This window comes from Pseudophryne corroboree, chromosome 7, assembly GCF_028390025.1.
Source record: "Pseudophryne corroboree isolate aPseCor3 chromosome 7, aPseCor3.hap2, whole genome shotgun sequence".
NCBI lineage: Eukaryota > Metazoa > Chordata > Amphibia > Anura > Myobatrachidae > Pseudophryne > Pseudophryne corroboree.
Genome location: NC_086450.1, coordinates 291,695,619 through 291,715,058, shown reverse-complemented (window position 1 = coordinate 291,715,058; position 19,440 = coordinate 291,695,619). Strand labels below are relative to the sequence as shown.

General features: G+C 48.6%; 1 protein-coding gene across 4 annotated transcripts in view; it reads right to left on the bottom strand.

Moving 5' to 3' along the window:
• Positions 1-19,440, bottom strand: part of KATNIP (katanin interacting protein) — a 465,431-nt gene that overhangs the window by 422,592 nt on the left and 23,399 nt on the right. For all 4 annotated transcript variants that reach the window (XM_063934229.1, XM_063934228.1, XM_063934227.1 and 1 more), the window contains exon 2: positions 5,248-5,303. In XM_063934229.1, the coding sequence (XP_063790299.1) occupies positions 5,248-5,303 (56 nt within the window). The remainder of the gene's footprint in view (positions 1-5,247; positions 5,304-19,440) is intronic.

Sequence of the window (19,440 nt, the reverse complement as noted above, 5' to 3'; positions counted from 1 at the left end):
GACTGCCCTGAAATGACAGCTCCCAGAGATTCCATCTTGAATTTGAACTCCTTGAGATAAGGGGTCAAAGACTTTAAATTTAGAATAGGCCATACCGGACCATACGGTTTCGGTACCACAAAAAGGTTCGAATAATAGCCCTTGTTCCGTTGCTGAAGAGGGACCTGAACAATGACCTCTGACACCACCAATTTCCTGATGGTTTCCAGAAGAATTGTCCTGTCTGCCAGCAGCGCTGGTAAGCCTGACTTGAATAAACGGTGAGGCGGGGGCTCTTGAAACGCCAGTCTGTACCCCCTGGACACTATATCCAGAACCCAGGGGTCCACACCCGACGACACCCAGACGTGGCTGAACTGCCGGAGTCTCGCCCCCACCTGACCTTCCTCCAGGCCTAGCTGTCCACTGTCATGCGGAGGACTCAGGGGTATCAGAAGCGGGCTTCTGGGTCTGGGAACCTGCGGGAGCGGGTTTCTTTCCTTTGGCACGACCACCTCTGAAGAAGGTGTTCGAAGGCTTCTTTTCCTTGCGGGCCGAAAGGACTGTGACGTGGTAGAGGAAAAAGGCTTCTTCATAGCCGGTGCAGCTGAGGGGAGAAAAGGAGACTTACCCACGGTAGCCGTGGCAATCCACGCATCCAGCTCCTCCCCAACTAGAGCCTGACCTTTGTACGGAAGGCCCTCCACACACTTCCTGGGTTCCGTGTCCGCAGACCAGTTGCGCAGCCAGAGACCTCTTCGAGCCGAGACGGACATGGAGGAGATCCCCGCAGCCATGGAACCCAGGTCCTCCATGGAATCCACCAGGAACCCTGCAGAATCCTGAATATTACGCAAAAACAAATCAACGTCACCTCTGTCCAGCGTAGACGATTCCTCCTGCAGAGTGATCGACCACCTGGCAATAGCTTTAGCAATCCAAGCACAGGCTATAGTAGGCCGCAATATAGCCCACGAAGCCGTGTAAATGGATTTCAGCGTAGCATCCACCTTGCGATCTGCCGGGTCCTTTAACGCGGTAGATCCCGGGACCGGTAAAACTACCTGTTTGGACAGCCTGGATACAGAGGCGTTGACTATCGGCGGGGACTCCCACCTCTTCCTATCTTCCTCTGGGAAGGGAAAAGCCACCAAGACTCTCTTGGGAATCTGGAATTTCTTTTCCGGAGTTTCCCATGCCTTTTCAAAGATAGCATTCAATTCCTTGGATGCCGGGAAAGTGAGGGGGGGCTTCTTAATATCTGTGAAGAAGGCCTCCTCCACCTGTTCCAGGGCTGTGTCTGAAATGTGTAAAACATCCCTAACAGCCTCAATCATCAACTGCACCCCCCTGACAAGCGGTGCCGTCCCCCGCAACACATCCCCATCACTGTCTGCAGCGTCAGAGTCGGTGTCCGTGTCATCCTGCATAATTGCAAGCGCACGCTTATTAGAATGTACCGCAGGGGACCCCGAGGAGGCAGGATCCGACCATACCACCATAGAGGACTGGAGGACCTGAGTGGCGTGCTCAGTCCTAGCCACCCTATCTGAAATCTGAGAAATAGTCCCCCTCAGAGAGACTAACCATTCTGGCTCTCTAGCTGGGATCTGGGCTAAAACAGTGCAATCCTGATTACATGGAATGGAGTTTTCCTGGGAAGACAAATCCTCCGCAGCATATGAAACAGTGTCCCTAGACATGTTGGGGAAACACACACAAACACAGAGGGTATTTTGAGGACAGAGTTTCCACCCCAAAAATGACAGAGAGACACAGAGATTGGAGCCAACCCACACACAGCGCTTTTCAGGCAAAGAGAGTCCCTTCCCAGCGCTGACTGTGTCCCTTAATAGGTGACACAGCCTTTAAGCAGCCTCCCCCCCCTTCCCCTTCTACAGCCCCCTGGTACCGTACAGACTGCTGGAGAAAGCTCTGGAGGGACCTGGATACAGTGAACCGTGCCTGCAGGCAGGAAAAATGGCGCTGAACGCTGCTGGCTCCGCCCCTTCAATTGCGCTGTCTTTCCGCTCACAAGATGATTACACTGGCCGGAAGAATATGCTGACCTGGGTCCGCAGACCCCGATACGCTGAAGAAAACCAGTGCAGGGTCCGGAGCTGGCCTAGGGCGCTCCTTCCCAAGCGCCGCACCAAGGTACCGCTGAGCCTTCCAAGAGTGCGGGAACAACCGCGCTCCTGATCCGTAGCCGCCCTCTTCACACTGTCCCCGCGCTTGCAAGAGGGGACTGACTCGCCACACTTCAGCTTCCCCCCCCCCCCCAGTCCCATGCTGCAGGGAGGCTGTCGCCAACAGCCTCCCTGTAAAATAAAAAAAACCTGAAAGAAAATAATTAATCTTTACCAGAAGAACTCTGTAGAGCTCCCCTAGCTGTGACCGACTCCTCCGGGCACATTTTCTAAACTGAGTCTGGTAGGAGGGGCATAGAGGGAGGAGCCGGCCCACACTCTCAAACTCTTAAAGTGCCAAAGGCTCCTGGTGGACCCGTCTATACCCCATGGTACTAATGTGGACCCCTGCATCCTCTAGGACGTAAGAGAAATAACATAAAATTAATATACGAGGGGTGTGCAAAATGTTTCTGGATGTGTGGTAGCGTAGACACAATCTGACTGGGTGTGAACTGTAATCTCTGACTGAAGTTCTTGTGAAATGTCAGGGCACAGAACAGTATATGAGCAGCACTGCACACCGAAGAAGTCAGCATGTTCACTTCCTTCACAAACTTGTTATGGAACTCAACAGAGGCCACTGGAGAGCCATGATATTCTACTACTGTGAGGATGGTTTTGACTGACTGGGAGATGCTTTTAGGAAAGAAGCACCATTCTAAATTTCTGTGCAGGAAATGGTCCCTGGAAGACGAGGAGCGCTGCGGCCAACCTGTTTTCGCCATCACTGAGGACAATGTTGCTGCAGAAGGATAGGCATCTCATCCGGAGCTATCCTATTGATACTCCACAAAAAGCTTGGCCTGAGCAAGGTTTCTGCACTCTGGGTACCCCATCAGCTGACTCGACAGCAGAAATAGGCTTGGGTGACTTTGTGCTGCAACATGCTGGTCAGGTTTGATGGCAAGCGCTCAAACTTTGTCTGGGAGATCATAAGTGGCGATGAATACTGGATCTACGGTTTCATCCCAGAGACCAAACAACAGCCCAGTAAGCCCCATTGGAGGTGGCTGTTTTTGTGGTCAAGACTGGTCATGTAGCTAATGTAGTCACTAGGGACTGGTGCGCCAACCAATGCCTGCTGGAAGTGCTAGAAGCCATTTTCAGGTGCCGTCCCAGAATTTTTCTGGCCCATGAATGCATACATAAGCTTGGTCATCCACCATACAGTCCAGATCTGGACCACTGCGACTTCATGTTTCCACAAATCAAGCGCAAGATGCATGGGATGTATTTTGAGTGACTGGAAGCTGCAATAGAGACTTTCATGCAGCATGTAGAAGACATACAGTACCTGCTTCGGACTGGTCCAGCTGCTTCACTAAGTGGTTTGAGCGCAATACTTGGCAAAAAAAAATAAAAAAAAATGCTTGCTTTGTTTGTAAATATAATACTTTTTGTGCATCCGGAGACTTATTGCACGCCTCTCGTACAATTCAGTAGAAGGTATCAGTTGATTCTTGGACAACTACAGGACAGTTTTGAGGGAACAAAACAGCACTAGCAGACATAGGACCTGATTCACAGGTGGACGATCAGTGCTTCGTCTTCTATCTAACATATGCAAATGCTGCGGGAGCCAACATTTGTAAAGGGATGTGCCACTTGTGTCCAAAGATGCAGTAGCACCATCAGGTCACTGAGCAACTGAGACTCTGGGGCAAGAAGATGCAGTCCAAAGAAACAGTTGTTGGTTGTGACTCTCCCACCCCCCACCCAAAATGGTTGTTACATGCTTGCCGCTCCCCGTTACCTCTCCCGAATGGACGCTTGCTGTCAAACTGCAAATAAAGCCAAACTGGGATACCGGAACAGGACCATCATGGTGCAAGTGCAGTGCAGCAAAGTTGAATGTGCGGAGCTCAAAGCTGGTTCTGACCAAATTGAAACTGCGTCCACTTCTAAATCAGGCTCTTAAGCTGGGTACATACTAGGCGATTTTTGTTAACGATATGGACAATAACAACATTTATGGATAATATCGTCCAGTGCATACGCAATATTTTGCCAATGATGCGAGCTTGCGTAGGTTGTTGACGAGGTCTTCTGTACATGCAGGGTAATTTTGACTATATCGTCTGAAACTTCATGGTCGGGGTGGCGGCAGGATGTCGTCAGTGAACGATATTGTTAGCGATATCATTCAGTGGGTATTCACTATCTCGTTTGCATGGAAGTTCAAAGGCAAACACTGACGATATCGCTCATGGAGCATATCGTCTAGTGCAGGGATTTTCAACCTTTTTAAACTCGTGGCACAGTAAACAAGATTTTAAAATTGCCATGGCACACCGTCCGTTTCTTTTAATCGACTAATATATAATATCTCCCGTAGTAATAAAACAGACACATTGGACCCTGCAGTAATAAAACACATTGGCCCCCACTGTAATAAAACATAGTAATAGTAATTCCACCAGTCACCCACAGTAATGTCACACATTGTGTCCCCCCCAGTAATTCCAACACAAGATGTTCCCCATAGTAATGTCACACATTGAGCCCCCCCCCCCCAGTAATTCCACCACACTGTCCCCCATAGTAATGTAAAACATTGTGCCCCCGCCAGTAATTTTACCACACACTGTCCCCCATAGTAATGTCAAACATTGTGTCTCTCTCCCACCCCAGTAATTCCACAAACGAAATAAATAAAATACACTGGCCCCATCCTCAGGATTCTCGCTCAGCACTGCGAGCATGGAGCAGATGTGCTGGCGGCCGGGTAGAGGGGCAAGAGAGTGGAAGGTTAGGCGGGAAGGAGAGCGCGCGTGTGAAAAGACGAGCGGGTAGGTGTGACCTATGAGTCACACGCGTCACTATAGGACGCGAGCCGTGCCGCGGAGGAGAGCAGTGGGAAATGACATCGGCAGCAGAGCGGTAGGCATCTCTGGCAGGCGAAAGGCAGCGGCACATCTGAAAACCGCACACGAGTGTCCCGTGGCACAGAGGTTGAAAAACACTGGTCTAGTGTGTTCCGAGCATTAGTACTGTATAGCTATGTTAAAAAACATTTAAGGTAGACTATGAATAAACAAATTTAAAGAGTAATAACAATGAATATAATGTTTTTTACCTCATTCCCAGACTTAGACTTCAAATGCTTTCTCTTCTCATCTACTAAAGATTTGCCTGCAATCATATGTAAAAAATGTCAGATGCTTTATCTGTATAAAAATGAAATTTTTCTTTAACATAAATCACTGTTTAACTGAAAGAAGACACAAGGAGGAAATTTACTGCATGTCAGAATGTCAATTTTGGTGCAATTGCAGTGCTTTCCCCATATTTGCATTCCAATAATTTATGAAGGTCAAAACCACAGTAAAATTGCTGAGAACCCACATTTTAGCACAGAATTTGACATCCCAATTTTTCCCCATTAAGAGGCATATTGAAGTGTCCATGAGATTTTTGGGGTCAAAATTACCGCTGACAGTGCGCCCAATTTTTCATTGGTGTGGGTATGCGCTGTCCTGATACCTGAAAAAAAAGAAAAAATGGGAACGCATTCTCATTTCTGGTGGAGACACAGGAAACTTTTTTTTTTTTTTTTTTTTTAAATGAGGAACAGCCTGTACCTTAAAATGTAAAAAAGATATTGGGTAACAGTAACATTTATTACTGTTCCAAAGGGGAAAAAAAAACGTTCTTTAGAATTGCATTAAATGGCTGATTAGTGCATTTGTTAGAAAAAAGTTTTGTTTTTTAAACTTACAAAAAAACAATAAAAATACAGAAAAAAGACTTGGAGGCAATTCGAGAACAATTAAAAAAAAAACATTAAAAATTGATAAAAAATTAAATCATTTATTAATTTAAATAATAAAAGTTATGGTAAAACTTACCTTTGTTAATTTTTTCTTTGAGGTCCATAGGATCCACGGGATTTACCTTTGGGTATACTGGTGGAGACCAGGACAGGCACCAAACCGACAAAGCTTTTACAAGCTCCGAGGTTGCACTGGACCCCTCATATCCACCCACTGCTCAGCACCTCCAGCTCCAGCTCCTGCTTTAGTTAACAAGCCCAAAGCAGGAGCTTGAGAGGAGAGAAGGAAGAATGATGCACACATAAACCACACTCTCACAATCAGGAGACGGGAACTGGTGACCGAGAAGAGTAACCCATTGAAGCTAGGCGCGTCAGGGTGGGTGCACTCTGTATCATATGGGCCTCGAAGAAAAAGAGTTAACAAAAGGTAAATATTACCATAACGCTTATTTTCTTCTTCAGGGTCCATATTAACCTTGGGGATGTTCCAAAGAAGTTGTAATAGGGAGAGAGCACTCCTAAGCTGAAAGGAGGACATTGCGCCCAAAGGTTACATCCTGAGAGGCAAACGTATCAAAAGCATAGAACCTAAGAAACGTGTGGGCAGGAGACCACGTAGCGGCCTTGCATAGTTGTTCAGCAAGGTCCCACAGAGCGAGTAGACTGTAAGTGGTACTGGAAGACCAGCTTGCGTGTAGGCCTGTGAGATGGCTAAGCGTAGCCAGCAAGCCAAAGTTTGTTTATTAGCCGGTCAGCCACGTTTGTGGAATCCATAGAGAATGAACAAGGAATCCGTTTTCCTAAGGCAGGCATGTCCAAACTGCGGCCCTCCAGCTGTTGTGAAACTACATATCCCAGCATGTCCTGACAGTTTTTCTGTCAGAGAATGCTAAAGCTGTGTCAGGGCTGTCATGACTGCGGTTTTTGTGAACCCGGTGTTAGTGAAGTCTGTGCGGGCGACTGGAGGACTATGTGAATACTTTCACTGACCTGGTTTGGGAGTGTTGTGGGCTCGGGGTTTCTTCCGGTGACCGGGAAGAGGAACCGCAGCAGAGATGGCCGAATCTAGGTTTTCCTCATGCAGGATTTGGTCGGCAGACAGGAGGCACGTATGGATGCTGGAGGTCTCCTGAAAGACAGAACTTGAAAAGGTGCTGAGGAATGAATTTAGGAGTACCGGATGCTGGAGACACCAACTACGCTTGTGAGCACTGGGTGTTTGGAGGCACTGAGGTGCTTGGAGGCACTGAGGTGCAGAAGTGCCTGGAGGCACGGTGGTGCTGAGGCACGGAGATGCTGAGGCACGGATGTTCTTGGAGGCACGGAAGCCACAGGGATACGAGAGCTCTGGAGATCACAACTACAACAGCAGTAAAGATGAAACACGGCAGCTGTGGTTTTCAGTTGAGACTATGGAATACAGTACTGTGCCTTTAAGATGAACCACTGCAGCTGTGCCTTTACATTGAGACTCGTGGAAATAGTGAATATCAGTGGCAACACAAAAGTAAACCAAACGGGGTAACAAGGGAACAGAGTTTCCACAGGAACTAAAGTACAAAGGTTACCTTTAGGGAGCTCAGCTTTAAGGCTCACACAGAGCTGTGTGTGACACGAGGAACTGGCCCAGTTTCCAACTCAGTCTCCCAACTTATACTTCCTGGTCCTTGGTGATTGGTGAGCAGGATTAGGTGATGCAGAGAGTCTCAGGCTGGCAGAGGATTGGACAACTCTGGGTCAGGTGAACAGTTACTGTCATGTGAGTACGCTAGACTAGGCTGTGATGTAGAATGAGGCCTAGCAGGCCGAGAGAACACTGAAGCCTGAACTTCTGCAAAACATAAGATGCTGGCTTTTAGGCCTAAACTTCAGATTACTGAATTCAGCCTCACACAGGAGATCACCACAGGTGGAGCTAATTAACTATTACCTTTCAGGCAGAGAACTCAGGAAAACTCATAGTGCTGACAAGCTGTTTAACTCAGTGAGTAACAAGACACAGGATCCGGGACAGATGGCAGGGATAAGTCACCAAATATGAAACCTACAGTCAGGATTGTGACAGTACCCCCCTCTCCAAGGGTGGACTCCGGACACCCATCTTGAATCTTAGAGGAACTTGAGAAATTCATATAGAAGAACTTAGGACCTTCGTTGATGACTCTTCTTCTTACGGGAACATTTGGTTTTGACCAGTGAGAGCGGAATCTCCTGTAAAGAACAAACTTCCTTAGAAAACATGGGACCTCCCCTGAAAGAAGTAGCATCATAAACTGGATCAAATTCAGAGTCCGAGTCCAAGTCTATTGGAAGATACCAGTCTTCTTTGGGAGTAACTACATGCGTTTTGTAAGCTGCATTAACAAGTTCAGAACAACACAAGGAACTTGGAGGAGTGGAATCAATGGAAACATAACCAACTCTTAAATCAACAGGCTGTTGTCTTTGTACTGTTTTCCAATTCTTGGCATTCCTGAAATTCCTAATGTATTGGTTCATCAAGGCATTATCTTGCTCAGAAAGCGATGGGTCAGAAAACGGAGCATCGGCTGAATGTTCTGAAGACTGAGTGGAGGATGAAATTGGACTCAAGGAAACAGATGCCACTGAAACATTAGACTGAGGTACACATTCAGACATAAGGTCAATAGCCTTGGTATTTTTCTTGACTTTGGTGGCTACAGCAGAATTATTCTGACATTGCTGAGAAGAGGTATTAGTTTTCCCTGCAGAAGCTGTGGACTCAATGCTGGAAGACGAGGAAACAGAATCAGAGACAGACTGAAGTCTAATTTTAGAACTAGATGGTGGAAGTCATTTACTGTGACCAACTGTCAAAAGTTCTTTACTCGAGCCAATGCTTGGAATCGGTTTGAGTCCAGATGAGCTTGAACAGACTGAAACTGGAGAAATCTTTGGCTGGACGAGTAGGACTGGATTGGATCCGAGGATACTTGAATTGGCTGGAGCCAAAGGAGACTGACCAGGCTGGTCCTGGAGTATCGCTGGACCGGATGGAACCGGGACGGACTGACCAGGCAGGGCCTGGGGTATTGCTGGACCGGCTGGAACCGGGACAGACTGACCAGGCGGAGCCTGGAATATTGCTGGACCGGCAGGAGCCCTTTCTTCACGGGGCTGAACTAAGGCAGGAGCCCCCACTTCACGGGGCTGGGCTGTGGCAAGAGCCCCCACTTCACGGGGCTGGGCTGTGGCAAGAGCCCCCACTTCACGGGGCTGGGCTGAGGCAAGAGCCCCCACTTCACGGGGCTGGGCTGAGGCAAGAGCCCCCACTTCACGGGGCTGGGCTGAGGCAAGAGCCCCCACTTCACGGTGCTGGGCTGAGGCAAGAGCCCCCACATTACGGGGCTGGGCTGAGGCAAGAGCCCCCACTTCACGGGGCTGGGCTGAGGCAAGAGCCCCCACTTCACGGGGCTGGGCTGAGGCAAGAGCCCCCACTTCACGGGGCTGGGCTGAGGCAAGAGCCCCCACTTCACGGGGCTGGGCTGAGGCAAGAGCCCCCCCTTCACGGGGCTGGGCTGAGGCAAGAGCCCCCACTTCACGGGGCTGGGCTGAGGCAAGAGCCCCCACTTCACGGGGCTGGGCTGAGGCAAGAGCCCCCACTTCACGGGGCTGGGCTGAGGCTGCACTCTGTAGACTCTCTGGCTGGGCAGCACTCTGTAGACTCTCTGGCTGGGCAGCACTCTGTAGACTCTCTGGCTGGGCAGCACTCTGTAGACTCTCTGGCTGGGCAGCACTCTGTAGACTCTCTGGCTGGGCAGCACTCTGTAGACTCTCTGGCTGGGCAGCACTCTGTAGACTCTCTGGCTGGGCAGCACTCTGTAGACTCTCTGGCTGGGCAGCACTCTGTAGACTCTCTGGCTGGGCAGCGCTCTGTAGACTCTCTGGCTGGGCAGCGCTCTGTAGACTCTCTGGCTGGGCAGCGCTCTGAAGACTCTCTGGCTGGACAGCGCTCTGAAGACTCTCTGGCTGGACAGCGCTCTGAAGACTCTCTGGCTGGGCAGCGCTCTGAAGACTCTCTGGCTGGGCAGCGCTCTGAAGACTCTCTGGCTGGGCAGCGCTCTGAAGACTCTCTGTCTGGGCAGCGCTCTGTAGTCTCTCTGGCTGGGCAGCGCTATGAAGACTCTCTGGCTGGGCAGCGCACTGAAGACTCTCTGGCTGGGCAGCGCACTGAAGACTCTCTGGCTGGGCAGCGCACTGAAGACTCTCTGGCTGGGCAGCGCTCTGAAGACTCTCTGGCTGGGCAGCGCTCTGAAGACTCTCTGGCTGGGCAGCGCTCTGAAGACTCTGGCTGGGCAGCGCTCTGAAGACTCTCTGGCGCTGGATCCTCTGAAGAACCCCCTCCTGGGGCTGGACACTCTGAAGAACCCCCTCCTGGGGCTGGACACTCTGAAGAACCCCCTCCTGGGGCTGGACACTCTGAAGAACCCCCTCCTGGGGCTGGACACTCTGAAGAACCCCCTCCTGGGGCTGGACACTCTGAAGAACCCCCTCCTGGGGCTGGACACTCTGAAGAACCCCCTCCTGGGGCTGGGCACTCTGAAGAACCCCCTCCTGGGGCTGGACACTCTGAAGAACCCGCTCCTGGGGCTGGACACTCTGAACCCCTCACTGGGGCTGAAGACACGGATGCCCCTCCTTGGGCTGTAGACACGGACGCCCCTCCTTGGGCTGTAGACACGGACGCCCCTCCTTGGGCTGTAGACACGGACGCCCCTCCTTGGGCTGTAGACACGGACGCCCCTCCTTGGGCTGTAGACACGGACGCCCCTCCTTGGGCTGTAGACACGGACGCCCCTCCTTGGGCTGTAGACACGGACGCCCCTCCTTGGGCTGTAGACACGGACGCCGCTCCTTGGGCAGAAGACACGGACTCCTCTGTGACTCTAAATGGCTTTAGTCTCAGGCTGGCAGAGGATTGGACAACTCTGGGTCAGGTGAACAGTCACTGTCATGTGAGTACTCTAGACTAGGCTGTGATGTAGAATGAGGCCTAGCAGGCCGAGAGAACACTGAAGCCTGAACTTCTGCAAAACATAGGATGCTGGCTTTTAGGCCTAAACTTCAGATTACTGAATTCAGCCTCACACAGGAGATCACCACAGGTGGAGCTAATTAACTATTACCTTTCAGGCAGAGAACTCAGGAAAACTCATAGTGCTGACAAGCTGTTTAACTCAGTGAGTAAAAAGACACAGGATCCGGGACAGATGGCAGGGGTAAGTCACCAAATATGAAACCTACAGTCAGGATTGTGACAAGGGCATGCTGGGATATGTAGTTTCTCAACAGCTGGAGGGCCGCAGTTTGGACATGCCTGTCCTAAGGGAACTTGTACGGTCCATGTAGATCTTTAGAGCACGGACCACATCCAATGAAACTTCCTCAGGTGTAAGGCCAGGTGTATGGAAGGCCGGTACCATAATTTCCTTGTTAATATGGAACTTGGACGCCACCTTGGGGAGGTATCCCTGTTTAGTCCAGAGGACAGTCCTGTCATGATGAAAAATCAAAAAGGGTGGGTCAGCATGAGAGTGCCCCCAAGTCTGAGACTCTGTGGGCTGAGGGTGAAGATGCGTCACACTGCGCTTATTTCCTAGCTGAAGATATGGAGTATATATACACGTATCACAATAAAGGTTAACAAAAATGTTTTATTAAAATATGTATAGGTAGTCAAATAAGTAAAAGCAAAAATTGAATAAAATTTAATTAAAACTATTGAAGACCTAATACCGGTATACATACAATAAACAGAAGACACTACAAACATGTAACACAAATAGATAAATGAGAGGGGTAGGGGCAGTTTACTCGTCCCCCAATATTTGGAACAATGTCCCCAATCCTTCTTCTGATTTGGTTTAAGCAGACACCAGTGGACTATAACAAAAGTCCAAATCATTAAAGTGCAACTTGGTGATGAAATCCCAAATCTGCTGTAGTGGAAAAGATATGACTCACAGTACTTGTGCAGAAGGGCTGTCTGTGCGAGTTCCTCAGGTAACATCCAAAAGTCCCAAAGTCTGCTGGCGGACTAGAATGAATGATGCTGGACCGACTGGTTTCGCCTAATCATAGGCTTTATCAGGATGTGTGACATCCTCTCTCTTCTGGATTATATACCTGCTGCACAATACATCACTTCCGCCCTTGTAAGTGGTCACGGATCGTCACTTCTGCCCCATCGGGCGCATCACTTCCGCCCTCGTCTGTGTTCACGGATCGTCACTTCCGCCTTTTCTTCTGTGCAAAGCTTCCATCCCCATTGCGCCCACTTCCACCCTTGTTGGACATGTGGTGCCGCTCCGCTGAGTGCCTCACTTCCTCCCGCATTCTCGTTATGGTACCTCAATACCGCTTCTGCCCTCACCGCTACACTTCCGCCCACATTGCGGTGGATAGCTTCCGCCCTCAGTGTAGTTTGAAATACCTCGCATTTACACTTAGCACACTGATGGCAAACTGTCACCTTCGCCCTCTTTAGGCTGATTGTATAATTTTCTTAGCTGTATGCAGCTGGGAGTTCCTTGGATGTCTATAATTATGCTATACCATAGCGAGTTAAATTCATTTCAGAACTTCTTTCTTGTATAATATAAGCTCACTACATACACAAACATAGAGACATAAAAGACATAACTACACAAAGGGTACAAAAATGAATGGAAAGGAAACAGGAACCAATTTAATAGAGGAATCAAGGAGGGTGAATACTATTCCCCATTTTGGTATTACAGGTTGAGTATCCCATATCCAAATATTCCGAAATACGGAATATTCCGAAATACGGACTTTTTGGAGTGAGAGTGAGATAGTGAAACCTTTGTTTTTTGATGGCTCAATGTACACAAACTTTGTTTAATACACAAATTTATTAAAAATATTGTATTAAATGACCTTCAGGCTGTGTGTATAAGGTGTATATGAAACATAAATGAATTGTGTGAATGTAGACACACTTTGTTTAATGCACAAAGTTATAAAAAATATTGGCTAAAATGACCTTCAGGCTGTGTGTATAAGGTGTATATGTAACATAAATGCATTCTGTGCTTAGATTTAGGTCCCATCACAATGATATCTCATTATGGTATGCAATTATTCCAAAATACGGAAAAATCCCATATCCAAAATACCTCTGGTCTCAAGCATTTTGGATAAGGGAGACTCAACCTGTATATGTATTAATGATAAATTAGAGAATCCAGATATAGCCAAGAAAAAACCCAAAACAAAGAAGTATTGGAAAGTAGACTCTTTTTTGGGAGCACTCTAATTCAGAGGGTAACATTGTAACATGTTGATATTGGTAAAAGCATTTTTAATAGGTAAATAATAAAATAGGATTTAAGGAGTATCTGAGTATGAATAAAGAAGCTTCGCGAAAATATGAAAAAAGATTATAAATCGTACGTGATATCCATATCACAATCTACCAATTGCCGGAAATTAATAACTGTGGTACCAAAAATAATTCATCATTGCACATTGAGACTCATGTAATATGTGAATCCAGATATACAAAAGACTACAAGTATAAAGTATGGTTTAGCGGAAATACTACAAAGTATACATGTGAACTTGTTTATATCAAAAATTTAAGTATATTCATATAGACTACTATGTAATATGACCCCTATGGTGGATTTATATAAAAAATAAAGTAGCAAAATTCAATTGGACATATATAAATATAGTTAATTTATTCACAGAGCTTGGAGACAGAGTTCCTAGTTCAAAAATTATACGTGCTTCTTCTTTCAGAAGGCAGGTATAACAATTCCCTCCTCTCCGGGGTTTTTGGATTTGTCTTATTCCTACAAAATTGAATTTTGCTACTTTATATTTTATATAAATCCACCACAGGGGTCATATTACATAGTAGTCTATATGAATATACTTAAATTTTTGATATATACAAGTACACATCAGTGGCGTGCGGTGAGGTCAGTGGCTGGTGAGGTACTGCAGCCATAATGTCCGCCAAATCCTGCCGATGACCCTTACCGCCGCCAAGCCAATGCCCGCTACTGCCCGAGCCGATGCCAGCTGCCACAGCCAATCGCTTATAAACGCGCCTACCATCAACTGACCCCGCCCTCCGTCACTAATTTGCATCACTGCATTCTCAGTCACTGACGACAATAGTCAAACACTTCCGAGAAAGCATGGAATTCGTAATAAAATGTAGCTTTTTGCTGGTGTGTTGTGATCGTCATGCACAGCGTGAATGGGTTAAAATGTAAAAAGAAATGCGTGGGGTCCCCCCTCCTAAGTATAACCAGCCTCGGGCTCTTTGAGCCAGTCCTGGTTGTTTAAATACTGGGAAAAAAAATTGGACAGGGCTTCCCCATATTTAGACAACCAGCACCGGGCTCTTAGTCCGGTCCTGGTTCCAAAAATACGGGGGACAAAAGATGTAGGGGTCCCCCGTATTTTTAAAACCAGCACCGGGCTCCACTAGCCAGAGAGATAATGCCACAGCCGGGGGGACACTTTTATATTGGTCCCTGCGGCCGTGGCATTACCACCCCCAACTAGTCACCCCTGGCCGGGGTTCCCTGGAGGACTGGGGACCACTTAAATCAAGGGGTCCCCCCCTCCAGGCACCCAAGGGCCAGGGGTGAAGCCCGAGGCTGTCCCCAGCACCCCTGGGCGGTGGGTGCCGGGCTGATAGCCATAAGTGTGTAAATAAAAAAGGATATTGTTTTTTGTTGTGGAACTACAAGGCCCAGCAAGCCTCCCCCACTTGCTGGTACTTGGAGAACCACAAGTACCAGCATTCAGGGAAATAACGGGTCTGCTGGTACCTGTAGTTCTAAAAAAAAAAATATCCAAATAAAAACACAACACACACACACACCGTGAAAGTAAAAATTTATTAAAACACACTTACGCACTCACACATACTTACCTACATCCCACGCCGAGAATCACGTCCACTTGTCCAGTAGAATCCAATAGGGGGACCTGTAGGGGAGAAAAAAGTAAAAAAAAAAAACAAGAGAGGAGAGAGAGTGAATAAACAGGTGAGAAAGGGCGGGGTGTGCTAACCTCTCCTGCAGCGTTAACTGCCTTTCTCTGCGCTCCCCTGACATCTACTCGGTAACCTGGCTCCTCCCCGTCCCAGCGCTGTTATTCGCTTCTTGTTGTTCACATGCACCGCCTCCTCACTGCCGCAACCACTCAGGACTCAGCACAGTGGATGCCGCGCTGAGCCTTGGTATTCACTGGCGACGCATGTGCTCATATCACATCATCTGGAGAGGTAGCTGTGACGCGGAAACAACAGGAGCGAATAGCAGCGCCAGGACGGGGAGGAGCCAGGTTACCGAGATGTCTGGGGAGAGCAGAAAAGGCATTTAACGCTGCAGGGGAGGTTAGTACATCCCACCCAAAAAAAGACACAAGGAATGGGAAAGAGATGAGAAAGAGAAGTGGGAGGAAGGAGTACAGAAATGAGCTACTTATGACAAAGAAAATAAAAAATAAGATTTTACTTACCGATAAATCTATTTCTCGTAGTCCGTAGTGGATGCTGGGACTCCGTCAGGACCATGGGGATTAGCGGCTCCGCAGGAGACAGGGCACAAAAATAAAAGCTTTAGGACTAGGTGGTGTGCACTGGCTCCTCCCCCTATGACCCTCCTCCAAGCCTCAGTTAGGATACTGTGCCCGGACGAGCGTACACAATAAGGAAGGATTTTGAATCCCGGGTAAGACTCATACCAGCCACACCAATCACACCGTACAACTTGTGATCTGAACCCAGTTAACAGTATGACAAACGTAGGAGCCTCTGAACAGACGGCTCACAACAATAACAACCCGATTTTTTTGTAACAATAACTATGTACAAGTATTGCAGACAATCCGCACTTGGGATGGGCGCCCAGCATCCACTACGGACTACGAGAAATAGATTTATCGGTAAGTAAAATCTTATTTTCTCTGACGTCCTAGTGGATGCTGGGACTCCGTCAGGACCATGGGGATTATACCAAAGCTCCCAAACGGGCGGGAGAGTGCGGATGACTCTGCAGCACCGAATGAGAGAACTCCAGTTCCTCTTTAGCCAGGGTATCAAATTTGTAGAATTTTACAAACGTGTTCTCCCCCGACCACGTAGCTGCTCGGCAGAGTTGTAATGCCGAGACCCCTCGGGCAGCCGCCCAAGATGAGCCCACCTTCCTTGTGGAATGGGCCTTGATAGATTTAGGCTGTGGCAGGCCTGCCACAGAATGTGCAAGTTGAATTGTGCTACAAATCCAACGAGCAATCGTCTGCTTAGAAGCAGGAGCACCCAGCTTGTTGGGTGCATACAGTATAAACAGCGAGTCAGATTTTCTGACTCCAGCCGTCCTTGAAATATATATTTTCAATGCCCTGACAACGTCCAGCAACTTGGAATCCTCCAAATCGCTTGTAGCCGCAGGCACCACAATAGGCTGGTTCAGGTGAAACGCTGAAACCACCTTAGGCAGAAACTGAGGACGCGTCCGCAGTTCTGCCCTGTCCGAATGGAAAATCAGATATGGGCTTTTATACGATAAAGCCGCCAATTCTGACACTCTCCTGGCTGAAGCCAGGGCCAGTAGCATGGTTACTTTCCATGTAAGATATTTCAAATCCACCGATTTGAGTGGCTCAAACCAATGGGATTTGAGAAAATCCAAAACTACATTAAGATCCCACGGAGCCACTGGGGGCACAACCGGGGGCTGTATATGTAGTACTCCTTTTACAAAAGTCTGGACTTCAGGAACTGAAGCCAATTCTTTCTGGAAGAAAATCGACAGGGCCGAAATTTGAACCTTAATGGACCCTAATTTGAGGCCCATAGACAATCCTGTTTGCAGGAAATGTAGGAATCGACCCAGTTGAAATTCCTCCGTCGGGGCCTTCCTGGCCTCACACCACGCAACATATTTTCTCCAAATGCGGTGATAATGTTGTGCAGTCACCTCCTTCCTGGCTTTTACCAGGGTAGGGATGACCTCTTCCGGAATGCCTTTTTCCCTTAGAATTTGGCGTTCAACCGCCATGCCGTCAAACGCAGCCGCGGTAAGTCTTGGAATAGACACGGTCCCTGCTGAAGCAGGTCCCGTCTTAGAGGTAGAGGCCACGGATCTTCCGTGAGCATCTCCTGAAGTTCCGGGTACCAAGTTCTTCTTGGCCAATCCGGAGCCACGAGTATCGTTCTTACTCCCCTTTGCCGTATAATTCTCAGTACTTTTGGTATGAGAGGCAGAGGAGGAAACACATACACTGACTGGAACACCCACGGTGTTACCAGAGCGTCCACAGCTATTGCCTGAGGGTCTCTTGACCTGGCGCAATACCTGTCCAGTTTTTTGTTGAGGCGGGACGCCATCATATCCACCTTTGGTTTTTCCCAACGGTTCACAATCATGTGGAAGACTTCTGGATGAAGTCCCCACTCTCCCGGGTGTAGATCGTGTCTGCTGAGGAAGTCCGCTTCCCAGTTGTCCACTCCCGGAATGAACACTGCTGACAGTGCTATCACATGATCTTCCGCCCAGCGAAGAATCCTTGCAGCTTCTGCCATTGCCCTCATGCTTCTTGTGCCGCCCTGTCTGTTTACGTGGGCGACTGCCGTGATGTTGTCCGACTGGATCAACACCGGCTGACCCTGAAGCAGGGGTTTTGCCAGGCTTAGAGCATTGTAAATCGCTCTTAGCTCCAGTATATTTATGTGAAGAGACATCTCCAGGCTTGACCACACTCCCTGGAAGATTCTTCCCTGTGTGACCGCTCCCCAGCCTCTCAGACTGGCATCCGTGGTCACCAGGACCCAGTCCTGTATGCCGAATCTGCGGCCCTCTAACAGATGAGCACTCTGCAACCACCACAGAAGAGACACCCTTGTCCGTGGAGACAAAGTTATCCGCTGATGCATCTGCAGATGCGATCCGGACCATTTGTCCAGCAGATCCCACTGAAAAGTTCGTGCGTGGAATCTGCTGAATGGAATCGCTTCGTAAGAAGCCACCATTTTTCCCAGGACTCTTGTGCATTGATGCACAGACACTTTTCCTGGTTTTAGGAGGTTCCTGACAAGTTCGGATAACTCCCTGGCTTTCTCCTCCGGAAGAAACACCTTTTTCTGAACCGTGTCCAGAATCATTCCCAGGAACAGCAGACGTGTCGTCGGGGTCAATTGAGATTTTGGAAAATTCAGAATCCACCCGTGCTGTTGCAGCACTACTTGGGTTAGTGCTACTACGTCCCCCAGCTGTTCTCTGGACCTTGCCCTTATCAGGAGATCGTCCAAGTAAGGGATAATTAATACGCCTTTTCTTCGCAGAAGAAACATCATTTCGGCCATTACCTTGGTAAAGACCCGAGGTGCCGTGGACAATCCAAACGGCAGCGTCTGAAACTGATAATGACAGTTTTGCACCACGAACCTGAGGTACCCTTGATGTGAAGGGCAAATTGGGACATGCAGGTAAGCATCCTTGATGTCCAGGGACACCATAAAGTCCCCTTCTTCCAGATTCGCTATCACTGCTCTGAGTGACTCCATCTTGAACTTGAATTTTTGTATGTACAGGTTCAAAGATTTCAGATTTAGAATAGGTCTTACCGAGCCGTCCGGCTTCGGTACCACAAATAGTGTGGAATAATACCCCTTTCCCTGTTGTAGGAGGGGTACCTTGACTATCACCTGCTGAGAATACAGCTTGTGAATGGCTTCCAATACCGTCGCCCTGTCTGAGGGAGACGTTGGCAGAGCAGACTTTAGGAACCGGCGAGGGGGAGACTTCTCGAATTCCAACCTGTAACCCTGAGATACTACCTGCAGGATCCAGGGGTCCACCTGTGAGTGAGCCCACTGTGCGCTGAAATTCTTGAGTCGACCCCCCCACCGCCCCTGAGTCCGCTTGTAAAGCCCCAACGTCATGCTGAGGGCTTTGCAGAAGCCGGGGAGGGCTTCTGCTCCTGGGAGGGAGCTGCTTGGTGCACTCTCTTACCCTTTCCTTTGCCTCGGGGCAGATATGACTGTCCTTTTGTCCGCTTGTTCTTATAGGAACGAAAGGACTGCGGCTGAAAAGACGGTGTCTTTTTCTGTTGGGAGGGGACCTGAGGTAAAAAGGTGGATTTCCCGGCTGTTGCCGTGGCCACCAAATCCGATAGACCGACCCCAAATAATTCCTCCCCTTTATACGGCAATACTTCCATATGCCGTTTGGAATCCGCATCACCTGACCACTGTCGCGTCCATAAACTTCTTCTGGCAGATATGGACATCGCACTTACTCTCGATGCCAGAGTGCAAATATCCCTCTGAGCATCTCGCATATAAAGAAAAGCATCCTTTAATTGCTCTATAGTCAATAAAATACTGTCCCTATCCAGGGTATCAATATTTTCAGTCAGGGAATCCGACCAAACCACCCCAGCACTGCACATCCATGCAGAGGCGATGGCTGGTCGCAGTATAAC